This window comes from Melanerpes formicivorus, unplaced genomic scaffold, assembly GCF_026170545.1.
Source record: "Melanerpes formicivorus ecotype bairdi unplaced genomic scaffold, bMelFor1.0.p_v2 SCAF_48, whole genome shotgun sequence".
In the NCBI taxonomy this organism is placed as follows: domain Eukaryota; kingdom Metazoa; phylum Chordata; class Aves; order Piciformes; family Picidae; genus Melanerpes; species Melanerpes formicivorus.
The window spans coordinates 3,092,055-3,112,765 of record NW_027142400.1 but is presented as its reverse complement, the minus strand read 5'-3'; the positions used below and the strand labels follow the sequence as shown (position 1 = coordinate 3,112,765).

At 39.3% G+C, this 20,711-nt stretch overlaps 1 protein-coding gene across 13 annotated transcripts in view; it reads right to left on the bottom strand.

Annotated features, from left to right (window-relative positions):
* The window catches only part of MARK3 (microtubule affinity regulating kinase 3), a 59,171-nt gene extending 38,483 nt beyond the window's left edge, over window positions 1-20,688 (bottom strand). For 10 of the 13 annotated variants that reach the window (XM_068160187.1, XM_068160191.1, XM_068160188.1 and 7 more), the window contains exons 1-4: window positions 20,597-20,687; window positions 12,687-12,725; window positions 7,969-8,160; window positions 2,458-2,511 (exon numbers count right to left, since the gene is read on the bottom strand). In XM_068160187.1, coding sequence (XP_068016288.1) covers window positions 2,458-2,511; window positions 7,969-8,160; window positions 12,687-12,725; window positions 20,597-20,647 — 336 coding nt within the window. In that variant the 5' untranslated portion in view covers window positions 20,648-20,687. Of the gene's footprint in view, window positions 1-2,457; window positions 2,512-7,968; window positions 8,161-12,686; window positions 12,726-20,596 lie in introns of those variants that run through there. The other 3 variants (XM_068160190.1, XM_068160198.1, XM_068160200.1) reach the window with 2 other exon arrangements.
* Between the last annotated feature and the right edge of the window lie 23 nt (window positions 20,689-20,711).

Sequence of the window (20,711 nt, the reverse complement as noted above, 5' to 3'; positions counted from 1 at the left end):
AACACATTTGTGGAGAACAGTGACTATGACTAACAGCACCAGCATGGGTAAAAGGCTCTAAGAATCCTAATTTTGTTAAAAATAGGGAAGGACTGCTTACAGTTTCCTCTTTGCTAAGCATGAGCAGCAGAGTAGCAATCAGGTCCTACAACAACAGTTAGGAGTAGCTGCATGTGGCTACCGCAGACTTCCTCAGCAGCAGACAAGAAACTTGACTCTTCTGAAAAACTGCGCTGCTGAATACTGAGCTGTAAGGACAGCAGCCGCCCAGAGCTTACTGACAGGGCATACCAAGAATTACTGCTCCAGAAAGCAAAGCAAGTCCTTAACAAGGTTAACTTCTTCCTGCCAGCTGAAGTATCAGAGTGGAAGATGCGATACAAGGAAATCAGAACCAGCAGCCTAAATCACCATTTGCTTCCCCACCTAAGGGTTTGCAGCTCCACTGCAGCTGAGACACTGTATACCACACCCTCCTCTGGGCACAGCCCTTCCCTCCCCACCATACCTCAAATATTTTATCACTCTGTCCAGAACTGCATGATCAGAAGCACTTCCATCTTAGCTTCCCCTGTATCTATAGGTCACATGTGCAGTTGGCTTCAAATACACTGAAGGCTATGGCAATGCTGAGAGTGCTTGGAGGAAAAGGGGCAAGAGTTTGCAAAACTGGCAAGTAAGGTGGTGTGTATTCACTCTGCTTCTTATGACAGACGGGCATTTAAAGAGAATTTACTTTCAATTTTTGAATTCACAACACTGATATACCTTGTGAAATATTCTTCTGTGCTTGTGTAACAAATGAGCTTAGAGAGGAGAGCACATTAGCAACCTCCTGCCACAAATTTGATCTGAATTCTACCCTATTATTCTTCCAGACTCTTATTTTAAGCAGCCCATCGGTAGACAAGACCAATTTACAAATTACACTTCATAATCTAATTTTATAAATGGCAACTAAAAACAATATTACAGAGACATAAGTAGACACAGAGCAGGCTGAAACCCAGGAATCAAAGGGTCAACATGCACACTGCCAGCTTGTGGCCTTGCTAACTGAACACCTGTGACTTGTAAAAGGTTTGCTTTGTACCCGAATACAAGCTCAAGCTAGCATTACGTCCCAATCTCAAGATAACACCATTTGATGGATTGAGACTTCACATTTTTGTCTGAATACATGGCTGCTCTACTTTTCTCTGGCCATTCTTTCCGTGCCCTGACCCCTCCCCTTCATATCACACAGCTTCTGTTCCTCTTCCAAATGCTTCAAGAATGTAACATTTTCTTCAGGTATTCCAAATTGCATAGATCTGCCACCCAAATCGACTTCATCTAATCCATCATTATTACCTAATATGTATTTAATGTCTTTCCTGCTTACCCAGAAATTACCAATAACCTCAGGGATTAAGATGAAAAAAAATTCTGAGAAAACTGGAACTGCATTTTATCTTTTATCCAGCCTACAGAGTCAGTAGGAGCTGCTAACTGCTCAAACAGAGCCTCTCTTTTACATGTTCTTTGCCTCTCAACCAAACCATTCAATATAAGAACTTGTGTGCTTGTCCAGTTTACTTTTGCACCATTCATTCTGATAAAAACATTCTGTGACATGATCATTTTAGCATTTGCATAAAATCAAAATGTGTGTATTCTCCAGTTTACTCTGACAATATTATTTCATTTTGTTTGCGGGTAAATCCTGATTATTCTCTTGTTCAAATAGAAACATTGTAATGAGATTTTTTTTTTTAATCAAAGTAAAAAATAGTAAATATAAAACCTTTGACTGCAGCACTTAAAAGGACAGTTTGAGAAGTCTGAGGTTAAAGTGACATTTAAATGTACTTCCTGCAGTCACTCCAAAGCAGACTGGCTTGCCTGACGAAAGAGTAGGATTTATAACTACTTACTAAAATAGATAAGGCAATACAACTGTAACAGCACGTTAAACATTTAAGGCTAGAGGGAAGAAACCACAACAGCCATGCCCCAATTTGTTCCATAAAACTGCATCACCTTTTCTGCTGCAAACTACATGAAAGGCATAGATACTGCTCGGCCTTCAGTCCAGAGGCAGTATTTTCACAGCCAGTTTAAGAGGACAGAACACAAGCTTTCTATTTGTACACTTAAAAAAATGACCAGCAGGAAGGAGACATGGGGGCATGACACCAAACCACAAATGTCCTCTCTACAGGGCTGCTTGGGAGACAAAGGAAGCTGATGATATCACTGTTTTCTCAGTTTATAGCTCTGTACAAGTTCATCTCTAACTACTGCAGGATTATCAAATGTATCTGTTACAAAACTAGTTATTAAATACAGTAGTCAGATGTGTGCAAGGTATGCAATGCCTTGGATTCTCCAGCACAGGCATTCAAGGTTCATGGAGGAAGGTAGTGAAACAAAACAAGTTACAATACAGTGCTAAGTTTAAATGTAAAAACCTACCTTTTGTAGACTAGTTGGGTTCAGCTGCGTTTTGTCAATTATTTTTATGGCAACCTAAAGGAAGAGTTCATAATCAGTATGTTCCACATGAACTATGCAGCGTTATTATAAGACAGTCAATTCCTCTAACAGGAACTGAAAACACAAAAATTACACAAAAGTCACTCAAGTTTCTTCAGCAAATTACATACTTGTATTTAAACTAAAAACACTTGAAATTAACTGCCAAAGAGTAATTTACATTTACTGCAACAAACTAAACAAGAATGGAAACAAAATATTGTATTTTAAGCTTAGAGAGACAAGAAGCTCACTTAAATCTTCTGCTTGACATTAAGACCCATGAGTGCAGTGGAAGCTCCAACACCACACTGTCCTAATAAGAGAGCAGGGTGCCTGCAGACATTTACACACTGTAACTACACAACAGTTTACATAGTACTGACTGGACATTCATATTTTGTGAAGATGCTTCTGAAAGCAGAGATTTCAGAGAAACTTGAAAGTAATTCCACACTTATTTTGCAAGAACTAAATTAACCTCTGGAAACTCACTAAATATCTGCACCAATTTGCTCCCTGATGGATATGAAAAGAAATGTCACTTCTGCACAAAAATACATTGTAATACAATTTCACTCCTTTACTGGTTCTCATCTTTTCAGTAAATACCACACAGAAATATTAAAGAACAAAATTAAAATCTTCACATAATAATCCAAAGAGAAATTTAATACCATGCTAACTAGTCAGAACTTGAAGAACTGAGGCAATGAATAGGCTCAGAGATGAGCTTCAGTGCAATGCAATTTGGCTAAAGGATGTTAGAACAGGAAATGGGAATCTTTCTTGAATTACATGCCAATTGGCATTTTTCTTTTCTAAATTAGAGACTAAACATACCAGAAGAAACGCTACAGAAGCCAAGGAGATGGTGCCTCTCAAAGAGGCAAGATTGGTGCAAACCAAAGGTTTTCAACTTCTCTTGAATTTTTGGCTCCAACAGCTCCCATTTCTCTACACTGTTTTGTGCTTTGTCATTTCATTAACTTGGGGCTGGCAATGTTTGCATCAAAGCAAATTTATATCCTTACATTCGTGTGCAAAATCATGATGGAGAGGGCAAGAGGGGAACACAGAGTAAATGCTTGGGTGCATCACAGAATTATGTGATGGGTAGGTGTTTCCTGAAATCAAGATTGAAGATTTTGAGCCCTTCTACATGCAGGATACAATGAGATGTCAACAAGAAGATATCCAAGTATTCTCTTGCTTTAGGGAACATTTTCTTCTAAGGTATGTTACTGAAATCAAAGATCATTATTTCCTGAGGCAAAATTCCATTGCAAAACCTTGAGAAATCACTTTAAAAATACAAACAAGAGACGAACACATTAAGCAATAGGTATTTTTATATTAGCAGTTGTGTATGAAACCAAGACAGATTTTTATCTCTACCATTATGCCTCTTGAACTATTGTCATGAAAGTAACAAAGTTATTCACTTCCAGCAATCTCTCATACAACCATGCTGGACATAGAGTGGCTGCTGCCTGTCAGCAGCAGATAATCTTATTCGAAAGTCACCTGTTGTCCCAAGACTACTCATGCCACAGAAAATGTCTGTGGCTTGGTAGCACATTTCACTCAGAAGCTGCACTTTGTGTTCTGAGATGTAACATTATGGTCAGCCTTTGAAGAACATAGAATTCGTTTCAACCCATGAAGTCTAAAGGCATTTGGTTTTGGCAAAATACAGCTCTGCTTTCTCATTGTGCATTGGTGCCAGATGAACAGAGACATCTCTGACACTAGCAAACAAATTCAGCCCTGGAGACATGGGGAAGTACACACTTCAGTTTTCTGACATGCAGACTCAGACTTCTTCAGTGCACTAATTATAGCCTTAAAGGCAGAATGAATGCAGAGAATTCCTATCCACATGAACACTGAGAGTGCATGTCAATACTGAGTTTGAGAACTCAAACCTCATCAACAGAACAGGGAGCAATTTGAGGTGCCTTGAGCAGGTTTTTCAAATCACAAGCAAAGGAAGCCTGCCCTCAAGAATAGTTCTCAAAAGCCTGAGAAATAACATCTTCTGTTTTACTAAGCACAGTTAATAAAGCATCAAATTGCCTTCCAAAGCAGAAACATTACTCTCTTTACACAAAATTAATCTGGAACGGTTTCAATTATTGTGTGCTGGGGCCAATGTTGGAGCAATGCAAGTCCACCTATGCTGTCAGACTGTTAGTAGAATTAAAATTAACTTTGCTTCCACCATCCACAGTAACATGACTTAAAACATTAACTCTTGTTCTAGTCATGTAGGAGAAAAGTGATCAAAAGTTGAGACACTGAGCAAACTGTCCAAACTGTTACTTTTCAGAACCTGTTCCCTCTCTTAAATTTCACTTTTTCCAAGGGAAGCATAGAAAGATGAAAACAGATTCCTTGGAGTGAGACTTGGATCCTGAAAGAATCCTGTCTTGCTAGGAAACTTCAGCTTCCTGGCTACTAACTGAGCACATGCCTTCAATGAACAGAAGGGATACATGTATTTTTGGCTGCAATTCCAATAAGCTCAGTAACACCAAAAGGTAGTTTTATCTTTTAGATTAATTTTGGCAAGCATGCAAAACTTGCCAGAGGAAATAACCTTTGATAGATTACCACAGAAAATACGTGGCAGAGAGTCAAAGAATTAACAAAAGCAGATTTACAACAAAGATTCTTGGTTTCAAAAGGGCAGACAGACTACAAATAACACTCTCCTGGACAAAGAACCTTGAAGGAGTGTGTTTCCAAACACCAGCTGTAGTGCAGTGGAACTAACCCTCCCCACCCTAACTGCAGTAAGCAGAAGGCCACACATTACTTGGCATGACAATTCAACTCCCTCAAATTAGCTGATGCTCTAATCACCCCACAAAGGGCTGAACATTTCTCCCGTTCTGTCATCTGAGGCTAGAGTCTCATCATACACCTTGCAAACACGCTGCAGATGAAGATGAGAGTCCTGGACCTTACTCCAATTGGGAATATGAAAGCTGCATCTCAAGCAACAGGAAAATTCATATTGCAACTATGCTAGAAGAATGCTTGAACAAACATAACCTTCCCCCCAGGGAGCAACATGAAAAGTGTTGATCTGCATGATTTAGAAGTTAATCAGCACAGAGACTTAAAGAAGGAATTGTCATAAAGTAAAACTGAACTAGACACTTAAAAGAACATTAAGAATAGCCTCACAGATAAGAAAGAAAGAGTAAGTAGGGTACAAATACGGCAAGGATACAGCATAGATGAAAACTCATTTGAGCTTGACTCATAAAACTAAGCATTCTACTCTAGACTTTGGTACGTAAGCTGGACAAAAAGAATAGGAACAAAGACAAGACAGCCAGTAGGAATGAGTGTGTAAAGCAGGAAATCACAAATTCAGGAAGATGAGTGCTCTCCAGCTAAAGCCAGACTAAGAACATTATCCTGGAATTCTTAAGAGTGTCAGGTTTAAACAAAAAGGGAAAAAAGGGGGGGGAAATGAAAACGTATTCCTGTAGCACAGGTTTCTAACATCCACCAAGAACAAAGCAGCCCACATTTAGAAATGATCAGACTGTTTTTTTCTAGTAGAGCCATTTACCACAAAATTCTTGAGCTAAGAAACTTGCAGAGAAAACAGGGAAACAGACAGAAGGGTTAAATGTAACATGTTTTCCTACAGTTAACTGTGCCCTATGAAAACACAGGATACGATTATCTGTACTGTAAAGCCTCATTTAGGAGAATGAGCTAGATAAACTGAAATGTGCACAGGATGTTTTTAATTTTAAAAAAAGGGAGAAAAAGGGGCAAAAGAGATTTCAGATTGGAAATAAAGAGTTTTTCAAGGACAAGACTGAGGAACAATCTTGTTTAATATCTGTATCAGTGGCCTTGGCACAGGAAGTCAAGCCATAATGATTAGGACTGTTGAAGGAGTGAAAGTGCACTATCAAATACAATGGAAAACTGATATAAGCAACCTTGGAGATGAGTTAGCAAAGAAAGCAAGATTCAACAAAGTACAAGGCGCTGTTGCTGTTCGCAACCTAAAAACAATGTGACAGCCATGAAAAAGGTTAGCACAATCTAAAGGCTGATCAGATAAGGGCAAGGGTAAATGAAAGACAAGGAAAACTTATCAAGGGTACTGTGAACAATTCTGCTCATATACATCAAAAATATGTAATCATCATCAATGCTGTACAGTTCACCTAGCAAGAAGAGAATTTTTTATTAAATCTCTCACAAACAATAATTTTAAAGAAGTTTAAAGTATCTTCAAGATATTCCCATAAATCTATATTAACTGTTCCCATCAAAGGAATGCCACTCATTCTAGGTAACCACAACCAAGGCCCATGTCCTGCAAAATATTGATGCTCTGAACAGACTGTGTGACATCTATCCCGTAAGAGTTAAAGGAAATTTAGCACTTAATCTTTTAAATTTTCACCATTCACACTGCACTTTATTGGTTAAAATCTCAGACAAAAATAAACCAGAGGTCCACACACAATTGTGTGCAAGTAAATTAAAATACACTTCAACTTTTGCAAAGCAATGTGTGGCACATGGTACTCCCAACTCCTATACCTGTACTAATAGCAAAAAATACTTGTACTCCCTGTGTTAAGGAGGGAACTTAAGTGAAAAACTATTAAGCAAAAACTTTGTCTACAAACCAGCACTAACACCAGAAGGCAACTGCTGATCACTGGAACTGGGGTTTGGCTTACAACAAACCCCAAACCCTCCCAACAAATCTTGCAAACTTACATTCCCTCTGTTTCATCTAGTCCCCCTGAACTCCATATTAGCTCAGAAAAAAAGAAATTCCCTTCAAGTGTTGCAGTCAGCCACATATCTTTCTTTAGAAGTCCTTGCTGATATCAACAAACATTTACTTAATTGGACAGGTTTGGCAACACACAAAAAAAAAAGGTCAACAAGGTGCAAGGTGTTTCTCCCTCTTTCTATAGGTAGAGCTGCTATTACTGAAACAGCAACAAGAAACACTTTGTAACAAGCAAACACCACGACAGCTCACCAAATAAGAATCATCATTAAGCTCAAGTTATTAATTACATTACAACGGCATGCAGAAACTGATTATGGAGCCAAGTTAGACACTAAGAAGAGACACAAGACAAAGCTTATCTACACCACACAATACTGTCCAAGACATGCAACACACCTCTGAAGCAAACTTGAACACAACTAAGTTGGACAGGGACTTGTCAAAAATACAAATTTAAAAGACTGTTTTCAAGAGAAATTGTTTTTTAACTATTGTTTTAAGTAAAAAAAACAAACATAGTTTTCCAGTTCTATTTTTTTTCTACATCAGTAGCAGTATCTCTAGTAAAATGTGCTAAATGTTCACAGACTTGGATGATACTATTCTAAGAGAACCTTTACACCTACTGCAATTTGCTACTGTTTACACTCATACCACTTTACCTCTCTGCCAGTTAGGATGTGCCTTGCTAGTTTGACTTTTGCAAAATTCCCCTTTCCAATCGTTTTGAGGAGTCTGTAATTTCCAATATGTGGCTGTTCATCTGCACAAGAAGCTATAGAATTCCTGCAGCGAGCTCCAGAGCGCCCAGTTCGAGAGGAAACTTCCTGCCGTCCATCTCCGTGGGACGTGTGCTGAAATAAAAACCATACACAGGTAAGGCTAAGAAATAAAAGACATCAACAATAAGAAGCATACAACATTGAAAAACATTAGCAATTCCTTTGAAGAAACCTTCAAAGGGCCCAGCTGAAGCTTAAGATTCATGCAGCACTTTGCTCTAGTATAGACAATAAAGAAGTTCACAGTTCATAACACATCACCCTTTTCATCACCAGGTAAAGACCAAGCAGAACATCACCTGAACTTATAACAACAGTAACTTACATAGACTGCTGAATCAGCTACAGAACATGGAGGTATTCGACATTTGTATTACTTGGCCTAACTAGAGCAGAAAGGCCTTTGGAAAGGAGACAAACAAAGCTTTTCCAAAAGCACACAAGGTAAAACATTCACCCTTACTGGACAGCATAATGCTACTGATAACATCATAGGACTTTTTTTTCCTCTTGTAATAGACTCCTGTTTCTACAAAACCTCATGACTGAAAATACCCAGGACAGCGTGGAGAACAAGGGAAAAAATCTTACCTAAGGTATAAAACCTCAGATTGCAGACAGTATGTCAGTTCTCTGTAACTGCTATCTCTTAAGTTCCTTCCACTTGGTTTCCCTGAACAGTTATTAATTGTAAAATGGATGTATCTCATAACTGTAATAGTCCTTATTCATTAGATCACATGGCTAAGATAATAGTAAAGCATTTTTTCATTCTCTGACAGCCTGTCTATGAAAGAGCAGATCCCCTCGTGTCCCTTAGTTCCCAACTCATGTTTGAAATCTGTATGCCAGCTTCGCTAATTAAAACATTCATTAAAAATCCTCAGTAGTCTGTGAATGTGAAGTAAATGTCTGAATACACAGCAGATAAAATGCTAAATCTACAGTTAGTCCAGAAATCTCAGACTTTGCTCCTCTACTACTAGTCCTCCTCTCTGAAACCCATTGGGAACAACCAAAAATGTGACACAGAGCAACTCCATCTGAAAATCACTGTAGCATAAGGATGTGAGATCATAAGCTAACAATCATGGTATAGGCACAAATGAACAAATCCACACTCTATTTAATAACCTGATGCAACCTTGTGATCATATACTCTGGCATCTTAACTTCCTTGGTTTGTTAATTTGAGTGCAACAGCTGTGATCAAATTATTTTGAAAAACACATTCACTTCATTTAAGAAATACTACTGACAGAAGTCTACAGCAGCTCTTGGAAAATTGTTTCAATAGCTACTATTTCAAAAATATACACACACACTGTGGTGCTATGTTTGAGAATCAATCTGACTTTACCTTCACTATGATCACATTACCTCTTTACTTTAGTAAGTGTTATACATATATATATTGAGCTCCCTAAACAGGCTGCTGTAGGAATGATTAAAGATAAGGAAACATTTCTTGTAGTTCTTTTCAGAACCCTCTCCTATTTTTCAGTATCTTTTTGTGGGGTTCATGCTAGAACTGCACATGCCAACAGTAGGTGCAGTAGGGCTAAACACAGAGACTGCATCTTGTGTTCAACACTCCACTATTTGACATGGAGAGAACCTTTTTGGCAGATCACCTATAGCTGACCACCCAACAGTGACCGTAAGTCTTTTTAAGAATTACTGCTTCCCATTCCCTTACCACACATAACCGACTTTCATTCCTGGTTCCTAACATTCATGATCTCATATTTGGCTGAAGTGAAATGCAGAGTTACCTTACATGCAGGTTATTACATGCTCCTGGTGATTGTTCCAACCTGCCCTATGTAACATCCAAGTAATCTTTATCCTAGTTTTTGGGAGCAGCAGCATAAATTTCTTCCAAACCACTCATAACCGGTACAGGAACATGGAAGCACACCCGCAACAAGATCCAGTCAAGATTCAGTGCTCGATAAGGATTAATTTTTCTCAGTAATATCTGTATTATTATTACCTGGTCTGTAACAATTGAGTATTTATCAATCAATAATTCTCAAGGAGAAGGTGGTCAAGAACAGTCACCCATCTGGAAGAACTACTAAAGCTAGCAAAACCCTGTATCAACAATTTTGCTAATTTGCAAGTCTTTAATACCAGGCTGGTGCTGGTTGTTCAGGCCATCCTGCTTATCCCTCTATGTACTGGCACAGCACTGCCTAACTTCTTCACTTCCTTAAACTTTGACTTCTAACAAACCTTGCAGAATACAGCGCAGAGAACTTCTCTGTCAGCTCCTTCGGTACCTTCCAGTGTCAAATTATTCAGACCAGCTAGAAAACATGAGCAACTGCTGATGCTAACATACTCCTACATTGCTACCCCAGTGACCAGGGACCACAGTGTTCTGTACAGGACCATGAGGGTCTTTCTTGGATATATAAAAGGAAGGATCACTTTTAGTTCCAGTGTAGTATCCCAGGAATACAGCTGTACTACTTAAATTGTACTACACAGAGATGATAGCCTACCTTGGAAAAAGAAGTGTATCAGTACTATTTTGACTACAGCCCTTTCATACTTGGGCACGCAGGACAAGCACACAAACTGGCTTCAGCAACAGCGAGCCTGCCTCCACACAGGCTTACTAGCTTGGGCTCTCCAGCTGACAGATTCAACACAAAGACTGCAGCGTCAGCTGTGTGATTCAAAAGCAAACAGAGTATCTACATCTGTGCTGTCTTGTGCTTGAACTAATAAACTGCATTAGACCTAGCTTATGAGGCAGCTGAGATGTAGACATCAGGTACCATGCATTCACAAACCAGAGAACCTCTGTACAGCCTATTCAGAACTCATCTTACTCATACCCTACTTTATATAAATAATATTAGGTAAAAGAAACATTCTTCCATCTAGTAAGCTACCCCATTAATACATCAGCTTGATTGTCCTCTGTGGAGAACTGATTTCCTGTGTCCTACCATTTTTTTCATGCTTTCCAGCTTTACACTTAAAAGGGAGGAATCGACAGCTGTGACCATACTTGGAGTAGCATTGATAAATTTAACATAATCTGTCTGTACAGAGGTTTGCATTTCCACCCTAACCTAGACTTACCGCTTTTCAAGAATATAACTTTTTTCAGCTCTGGTTTTTCGAATATCAAGTTGTGTGTTCCTGAGCAGTTTGTATCTCTCCAAATGACTTGCTCATAGCCACACTTCACTCCATAGAACTCTGACCATTTGCAACCGCAAATAATTTAGACTTTATTTCGCTTCAGGTAAGTAAATCTATCAGCATGTAAGATTATTATATTGAGCAGAACACAACCTTTCTAAAACCTGCAGAAAACAGCTTCCCAGTTTCAACACGTTTTTGTTTGTTTTTTTGCTCATGGAAAAGAGGGAAGAGGGCTTAGTAGCATACAGTACTAAAATGTACAAAGTCAAAAATAAATGTGTTTCTCAAAAATTAATAGAAGTGTTTCTCCCCCCCAAATACTTTTCATGAAGCTGTGATAGGTAGGTGGGGAAGCTAAATGGTATAGAGAAAAGGCAAAAATACAGATGATGAAGAAAAAGTTCAAGTCATGCGTTGGCTTGTACAGCATTTGGCTGTACTCAGCTACTTCCCAAGGTAGTTTCGTTCAGCAAACAGATAAACAGCTCAAATCTCAGTCTGAAGAAATAGTAATAGCATCTTCTACACTGTCAACTGCAACACAGGACATTTGTCTTTTCCCAAGCAGACTCTCAGCTGCAGGTTTTGCCTCCTTCCAACTCCTGACCCCTGAAGAGTCTCTTAAATTCCAGGCTTCTTTCCCAAGTCTTCATTTTTATGGCTTCATTAAGAAAGGGAGTTTGTTTTAATATCACGAGATTTAGAACAAACATATTTATTTGTAGTAAGTTTCCACACATTGTGGTAGGTGAGCTGTATTTCTTGGAGATGTGTTCTGTTTAAAGGTAATATTCATGACATCCACAGTGGCTGAGGGATTCCCAAAATACTTACCTTCACACAAAGAAAGACCATTATACTACAGGTGGGGAACCAAAGCAAGGATACTGGGAACTTTATGCAGCTTCCAGCTAGCCAGAGTCACTCTCTTTTAAAGTTTCCTGAAATCTACTCATGACAATAAAGGACCTTCTTTCAATCCTGCAATACATCAGGTTCCACTTCAAAATATTTTGAAATCTTTAAAATTCTTTAAAGGTTGTTTGAGGGTATTTTTGGGCACATAGTAGGAGACTTCTCCAAACCCCTATCCATTCCCATGCCAACATGATGAGGTTTCTCATGAGAGAAGAGTAAAAAAACCAAAACAAACAACAAACCAAACCAACAACCAAGCAAAACAAAAACCAAAACCAACCAAACACAGGGGAAAAAAAAAAAAGGCAACCAAAAAAACCCAACCAAACAAAAACAACCCACAAACAAACCAAACCAAACAAAAAAGTGCATTCTCTTCCTCCCCACAGCCCCACCCTGGTATTACTAAACCCAAAAGGAAATGGAGTAAAACATCTTCATTTGAGAGAAACTCTACTGTGTGGGAGGGACTGAGCCTAAGACCAGCTGTATTTGGAACACAACACAAAACCCACCTTTTCACAAAAGCCTTCCCCCAATGATGAGCCGACATCCTTTCATAGCCAGATAATGATCAGCATGAAGAGAAAGAAAAAGAAAAGAAAAGAAAGTAAAAAGCAAATGAAGTATGAAAGTGCTGGTAACTGAAGTATTTTTGACATGTTCGCTTTATCCAGTGTCTGCATAATTAGAGAGATCTTAACGTTTACAGCATTAGAAACACACAGGGCAGAGTATAACGAGTTCTTATACTGCTTAAGAAGGTGCCAACAGCTGAGAAAAACCTGGAAGAGACAGAATCTTCATTCAAAAAAGCTGAAAAACTTTAAGAAGTTAGAATGCCCAAAAATCCATGTTTACAGTAAGTAGGAAGGGTTTTTTTTTCTAGAACAGAAAGGACAAATGGTATCAACATTTCTTTAAAGTATTTATACAATACTGAAAACTATCTTCTCATCAGCCAAATGAACAAAATGTAATCTTACAAAAGTCTCTAGAAATTATTATTACCTTAGCTCTTACCTCATCTTCGCATGAAATATTACAATGTCATACTATAGAATTTCTTGGAAAGCTGTTCAGACCTGTAATAATCGTGACAGCTTCAATTCAGCAATTTTAGTTCTAAACCCCCCTGTACTTAAAGCCTGCTCCTTAAGAACATTTGAAACTACAACCAACTAATGAAACTGCTCAATTACCCTAACTTGGGCAACTGACATTAGTAAATGGCTGCACACTCCCTATCAGTATTTACTTATCAAGAAGCATATCACGTTTTGTTTTGGTTTTGTGCTTTAAATGGAAACCAATTTCACAGCAGCTGTTTCTAACAATTTGTTGTATTTTATTTCTCATTTATGATTAACATCTTCTAAGAACATACACACTGACAAATATCCTCAAAGAAAAAAGGTTAGCCCTAAGGATATTAAGAGGTAGTGTCTTATTGCACAGATGTATCAGTGAAACAGCACAGTAGGGCATCCTGCAACTGCTGACAAAGGAATTCTACTGGAAAGTCGAAACAGAGATTCCTGGCAACCACCAAGAGGTGTCATAGCAAACACACAACCACAATTGCCTATATACCAATTACTGCTTTGGGAATCCCTAAGTTATCACACATTATAAAATATTACGTTATTTTTCTATGTTATAAAACAGAAAGACATCTGTTGAAGATATTCTGTACTTTCCTCATTTTACTTCCATTCTATCTCTGACTAGGACACAAATCAGAATATGGAGAAAGATGGATTTTGTCAGAGCCAGTATATCCATGCTGGTGTGTTTGCATATCCAATTCTTTGTTTCTGGCATATATAATTCAAAGGCAGTTTCTGGACTAGCTTTCTACATAATCATTCTTAAAGGTGAGCAGTCACGGTTTCCATGTCACAAAATTGTTAATACTATTCTACAAAGTAAAATATACAACATAGCATGAAAGTTATCAGTCCATGAAGGTAGATTCACTGATGAGTACTACAGCCCCACCATTATGGATGCTGCGATCAAGTGAAACAACTGAGCAGGTGAGAACTCAGCAAATGAGACAACACAGTACATGTTACAGCTGGTAAAGGAGAGAAAACACTAATTTGGATGCTTCTGTTGTGAAAATGTGAAGAATTGACTATGCAGTTCTCAGCCTACCATAGCACTCATCTGTTTAACTGGTATGACAATTCATGAAAATGAGTGGCTATTTTAATCAGGTCATGTGTGCCAAATAACCCATTTAAAGGAAGACTATAAAGAGTAAATACAGTCTCTAGTGCACACAGGATATACCTCTTGACACATTCTTTATTCTCCCTGACCTCATCAGGGAGAGCAAAAAAAAACCCAAAACCAACCAACCCACCCCCCCACCCCAAAAAAACAAAACAAACCAAACCACAACCCCCACCCCCCCCCCAAAACAAACAAAAAACCCACCCAATACACCAAAACCAACAACCAGGAATAGCAGCCAGAACAAGGCAGCTACAGCTCAGAAACCTGGCCCAGCTGTTGAGCTGCCTGATGGAGACAGAAAGTATGGACTGACAAACAGGAGACTTGGCAGAAGGAGCACTCAATTCCGGCCACAGTTCAGCACTAGAAAGTGCCACTGACAACTTGCACCATTGCCTTGAAGACCAGTGGGAGAACTCCAATAGCAAAGCACTAACCGCCCTGAGAAAATAAACGATGCTCCATTTGCAGACATACAGGGTCTGGCCCAGGAGTCCTCTCCATGCATAACCACTACAGCCTCTGCCAATGCATTTGACATTGCTTGGTTCACTCTCTGTACAGTATAGGAAAGAGTGAATCTGAATTCTGCATTAGCACTGAACAACAAAACAGTGATGAAATTCTGCTTATATAATCAAAAAGATGTCTGGTGCCAGTTAGAAAAGCTTTTTAAAAGCTCTTGTTGCTTCACATTATCAAGATCTGACATTTATCATATCTTTCCAGCCAAAGTTTCTTTACTGCTGATTAAAATGGGTATTTATTGACATCAGCTTGGGGAATAATAGAATATGCTTGGCTCTTCAGCTATTCTTCACCAACAATACTGCCAACTAAGTTGTTTCCAGAATCATCACTGTCAGTTAATTACATACTAAACAAAAAACCACCCCTCCACAGTTGGTTTTCAAAGACCACATTGAGCTTGCAGATAGAAAACTTTTTTTCAGGCCTTAACCCTGTAGGAACAAATTTTATTTGAAAGTTAATTTCTTTTTGTATGTATATATATACACACATGAAGCTCAGTTAGTTGCTGCTTTACTGGCCAAGAAGTCTTCCTTAACCCAAGGGTTTCACCCAGGAGATTGACTGCGGTGTTATTGTAGGTGTAGTCGGTACCCTTCAGGCTTGTGTTTTAACAGCAGTAATCATAGTACATTCTAAAGATTTTTAGTGGCAGATGATCTCCACACTAAGCAGAGCCAACCTTGATATGCCATGAGCCTAAAAAAAAGAGTGACCTCCATTTTTGATCTGGCTGACACCCATGAGGCAGCATTACTTAACTGAGAAAAGGAAGTTGCAGACACATGCTACTTGTATATCATATGAAATGTAGATCTGGAGAGACAAATGCTTCCACTCTTAGAATTCCTTTGACTTGAGTCACCTGAGACATGCAGTCATGTCTTTTGACTAGAATTAATATGGAGAACCGAGCAGACAAGAATATTAGGTGAGTGGGTGAGAAAGCCTAGGAAAAAGTCTACAAAGGTTAGGGTATTAAAAAATTCCCTATTTCCTTGTTTATTTTCTTTCAATTTCTGTAGCAGTGTCCTGTTTTTCAAATTGTTACTTTAAAGGCCACAATTTTAAGTCCTATTCAGTGGTGCTAACAAAATACATGAACTAAGTTTGACTTTTTAATAGTTTCTGGAGTCAAGTTCTGTAGCTTAGTTTTTCTGAGTTACTGAAATAATGTAGAAGAGAAAAAAAGTTGGTATCCAGGAACAGAAACACCTTTCAAAAATTGTGCAGTTCTGTATCTCTTTGCAGTTGTGGTACAACTCAAGTTATCTTAGCCCTGGGCTGCTGTACTATGACTAGCTTAAAGCAAAACAAATAGTAATAAGTATTTCTAGCTTTCTCTAGCTGAACTGGACATTCCCATTCTCTCTTCTGTGTCAGTATTTGCAGCCACACAGAATGGAGATAAACCCACTTTTCTTAAGGGCCGATTTCAGTCAGATCAGCGAGCTGACCAGACTCGTCATACAGCCCCACAGTAATTAGTGCTGGCATAAACCCCAGGTGGGAAGCAGCAGTCAAGGCTGACACCCCTAGCAACCTCCTGTCAGTTGGAGCTGACAGTGAAACCAAGTGATTAAACAACATGGCACAAGCTGTTTAGCAGAGCTAAAGAATTAAGCTTCTCACTTCAAAATGTGAAAATACTAGCAGTCCGTGACTCACAATGTCACACCATCGAATCAGCTATTTTTTTAGTATGAACACACACACAGTACTGGACCTGCCATAGATGGTCCCTGTGGAAGAAAAGCTACCAGAACTCTTGGCCACAGGCAAGCTTTCCACCTCAGCCCCTTCTCAAAAATACCCAAACAATCAGGATTTCATGCTATCGAAGAAAGCATTCTGATTACAGATCTGTTTGTAATAGGAGAAGACTGATAAATAATATATAAAATAATGCAAGCTTGCATATTGCCTGCAAATGCTCTAATGCATTTCATATCTACCTGGTAATAAACTAAGATACACTGCACTAACCTTCAGTGTCTTACAAGTAAATTTTTGAACCTAACCCTGTCCTTACTAAACCTTTTAAAATAAATACTAAAAAACCCCCAAACAACTCAATTAGGATACTTCTGCTGCACAAAATCCTTTCACACAGGCTTGTACAAGTACAGTTGCCATCACACTGGTATTTTTCAATAGTAAATGTTTCACATTAGGCACAGTCATGGAAATAAAGTATTTTAGTCTCGCTTTTCCTCAAATTACTTCATTTTTCTAATTCATATTGGCCTGCAGTGCTAACACATGCAAAATAGTTACCTTTCCCCCCAAAAAAACCACAGCTGTTCAAAATAAACTGTTTAGTCAAGATTTTTCTATTTCATGCTCTTAAAAAAGAATTTTACCCATCTCCATACCAACTGTATTTCCTTGTTTCACTATATTCTTCCCAAATTTGTAATTTTTTTTTTTAATGAATATTTGTCCTTCTCCCCAGAGTCTTGCTCCTTCTGGTTCTATTTCTTTGTCATTTTTGGCCTCCATCCTGCCATATGCACATTCCTCTGTGCCTTCTCCTATCTCTCTTTTCTACCATCTATCTTCCTTTCCCATTAAGTTTCCACACTCTTTCCTGCTCTATCTTCTCTCTTCCTCCTCACTGCTAGTAAAACAGGTTTATTCATTGTTGTAACACCCAAAGGTTATTCTGTGTCTACCTTGTCTCCCAGTTTTGTATGAAAGAGTTCTCTGCTGCCTTGGATGCTTTCTTCTCCCACATGCAAGACATAATTCTGCAGAAGACAGAAAATATTTGATACTCTCATTCACTTCTGTTCCCTCTGCAGCTGGCAGCCATTGCTGCACAAGATATGGTCAGAGAAGAGCTGCTCTACCTTCACGGTGAGAAGCCAGCTCATTGTGGGCCAACAGCCAGCTTCCAACTGTCCAAGTGTGAAGTTCCTATGATCACAGATCATCTGGGATGCCTTTCCTCTCAAAACCAGGTGACTCGGAGCCAAATTCTTTCATCTCAAAGGCACTAAAGGCTGGATAGCTGTGAGTGACTTTTGGAGAAACTCACTGTGACAGTATTTCCACTTCAGTAGTACATGCCTCAGTAAGAAGTGGTATACACCGCCTTGAAAAAAATACATCAAGCGCTGACAATTAGACCTTGTCTATTCAACAAGAGTTGCCAACCGCTGAACACAGTTAACTGCAAGCACAGACAATAATTTACTCTCAACATCATTCTGGAGGCTAACTTCATTTTCAAACCTGCAAGTATAGGCATGGATAAGCTATGATCAGCACACTTCAACCAGATTCAACACCAGCTACGCCTTTGTCAGCAGTGGTAATCTTCCAAGGAGAGAGAAGGCATTAAGGGGGTCCACAATCGTGGCCCAAAGGCTGGCTGAATACTTCTTAAGCCTTGGTCCACTCAAGCTTCAAAGAGTCCCATGAATATTAACTATTTAGCCTTCTCTTACGCGAAAGAGAATAGAAGGCTCAATTTACCTCTCAACACAATACCCCCAGATTTGGGGTGGAAGAGCAGTTAGTTTAGTGTCACAATCTTCACATTTGGTATTGAAAGAGAGCCCTGGCATTCACAGTTGTAGTGGTAATTCAGACAGACTAAATGTCACGTTTAAATTTAGTTTTAAGCAAGGCAAACAGAATGCATTTGGGTGAATTTCTACTTAGATGATGGCCAGAGAAAGCTTCCTCGGTATTGAACTGGGGTGTTAGTTCAATGGATTTGGTGAGCACTTGGATTAACCACTCTTGCCAGTATCACAATTTACAGGTATTTCTGTGGTCACCAGACCAGATTACAGCAGTTGAAAAATATGCCTTAACCTTAACCTAAAGCAATTCTTCTGCAAGCAAGATAACTCATGTATGCTAAATTATGATTATAAAGAGAAGTATCAGACCAATATTTTGAAGTGGGAACAAGGTGCCTTAAATGGAACGTTGAAATCTAACTTCAAGTGCTAGAACACACAGCTTGTGAATAATGTTATCTCCTCAAGCACATGCTAAGTCTCTCCACTGTTAAGTTATCCATAGCAAAATTTGAATCAGAGAGCCTGAACACTTCCTAAAATTATTTACTGGGTGGCCTTCACACATACGCGTGGAGCTTGAAAAACTCAGTCAGGCTTGCTTGTAAGACTACAACAATTATCCAGATAAACTTTGTATAGTATTTTGTGGAGTATGCTACAACTTCTACTCTCCCTATGGCATAGGAAGGGCTGCATAATATTTTAATAATTTTCTTCCACAAGGCAGGAAGCTCATTGAGATTTTTACAACCAAATATGCTTAGTTGGGTTTTTGTTCAATACAGCCCTTAGCCTGCAGGTTGCATCTAGTGCTAAAACAAATAAAGATCACAGAAGTTAGAAGTGCCTATTATGTCAATAAAATCTAAATCCCTAGTAATGCAGTAATTGTTCCATGCAGCATGTTTTCTAACGCTTTGTCTGGTCTTGTTTTAAACAATGGAGCTACCAACACTTTTCTTGGACTATTTATGGTCTGGAACAATCCAACAGTTTTTCCTGATCTTAACCGAAGTTTCCACTTTTTGCACCAGTTCAAAACATAAGCAGTCTTGGTGAAAAAAAAAAGCAGCCACCTCTGTCAAGCTCAGCATCTGTCTTCTAAAGAGTATCAGATAGCCCTTACAGAAAGCTAAATGCAAAGCCCGCTATCAACTCATTTTAGACGATAGTGAGTGACAACTCCCTTTTGTTTATCATTTGGGGACATGTCAGAGCCTATGCAGAAAAATGGTTAGACAGGATGCACCAGAATCAAGTTTTAATTTAAAAGAAATATAGCTTCCATCTACAGAACAGCAGTCTCCTACTGAGCTTCATTTGTGGTTATCTGTTCATGTGGTAGGACTACATTTTCTTTTTTCCTTCTTCCTTTAGCATACGACCTGTATTTTTGTTAATTTAGTATTTGATTCAATCTCGTAAATAAAATGTCAACTCTTAAAACGTGGTTTGTCAAAGAAAAGAAAAAAAAAAGAGGGGGAGGGGGAAGAAGAAATGAGGTACAGGCTCCCATATCTGGAAGGTAACACCAATAAAGAAACCCTTTTAGTGTCAATCTGCACAGGTGACTCGTCTAACAGCGTCATTATCATCGAGATCCTTGCAAATTAAGCAGGGAAGAGGTCTATTATCTAGGTCACCTAGCCCACCCCTACCAGAGCTGAATTATTGCCATCTGTTTACCAGAGATTTATTCGTCTGCTTTTAGCAGTAAGTTTGCATATTAGAAGGCAGCAACCTACCACCACCTCCCCGCAGATCTTCTCTTCCCCGTTACCAACACAGCAAACCCGATCCTCGCCACCAAGAAACACTCGAACAAACCATTTACCGTGGGGACTCGGGTTGGGAGAGGGACGCCTGCAAACGCCACTAAACAGGCGAACCATAATGGTAATACTAAAAAACCCTGTTAGTTTAAAATAAACCGTCAAACTGGGCACAGTACAAGCTCTAAAGGGCTAATAACAACGCTCCGCAAGGCGATGCCCACCCCGGACAGCCAGGGCCCGGTAGCGCCGGGCCGCGCCCCAGGCCGGCGTCCCCGAAGCCCGCGGCGCCAGGGCAAGATGGGGCGCGGGCTGGTTCCCCCCGACTCCGGCGGTACTCACGTTCTCGGTGTCGCGCTCGTTCACCGTGGGCAATGGAGTCCGAGTGGACATCTTACTTCAGTCGAGCGGCAGCGCTGTCCGCGACGGCGGCAAGCACACACACACACGGGCCCCC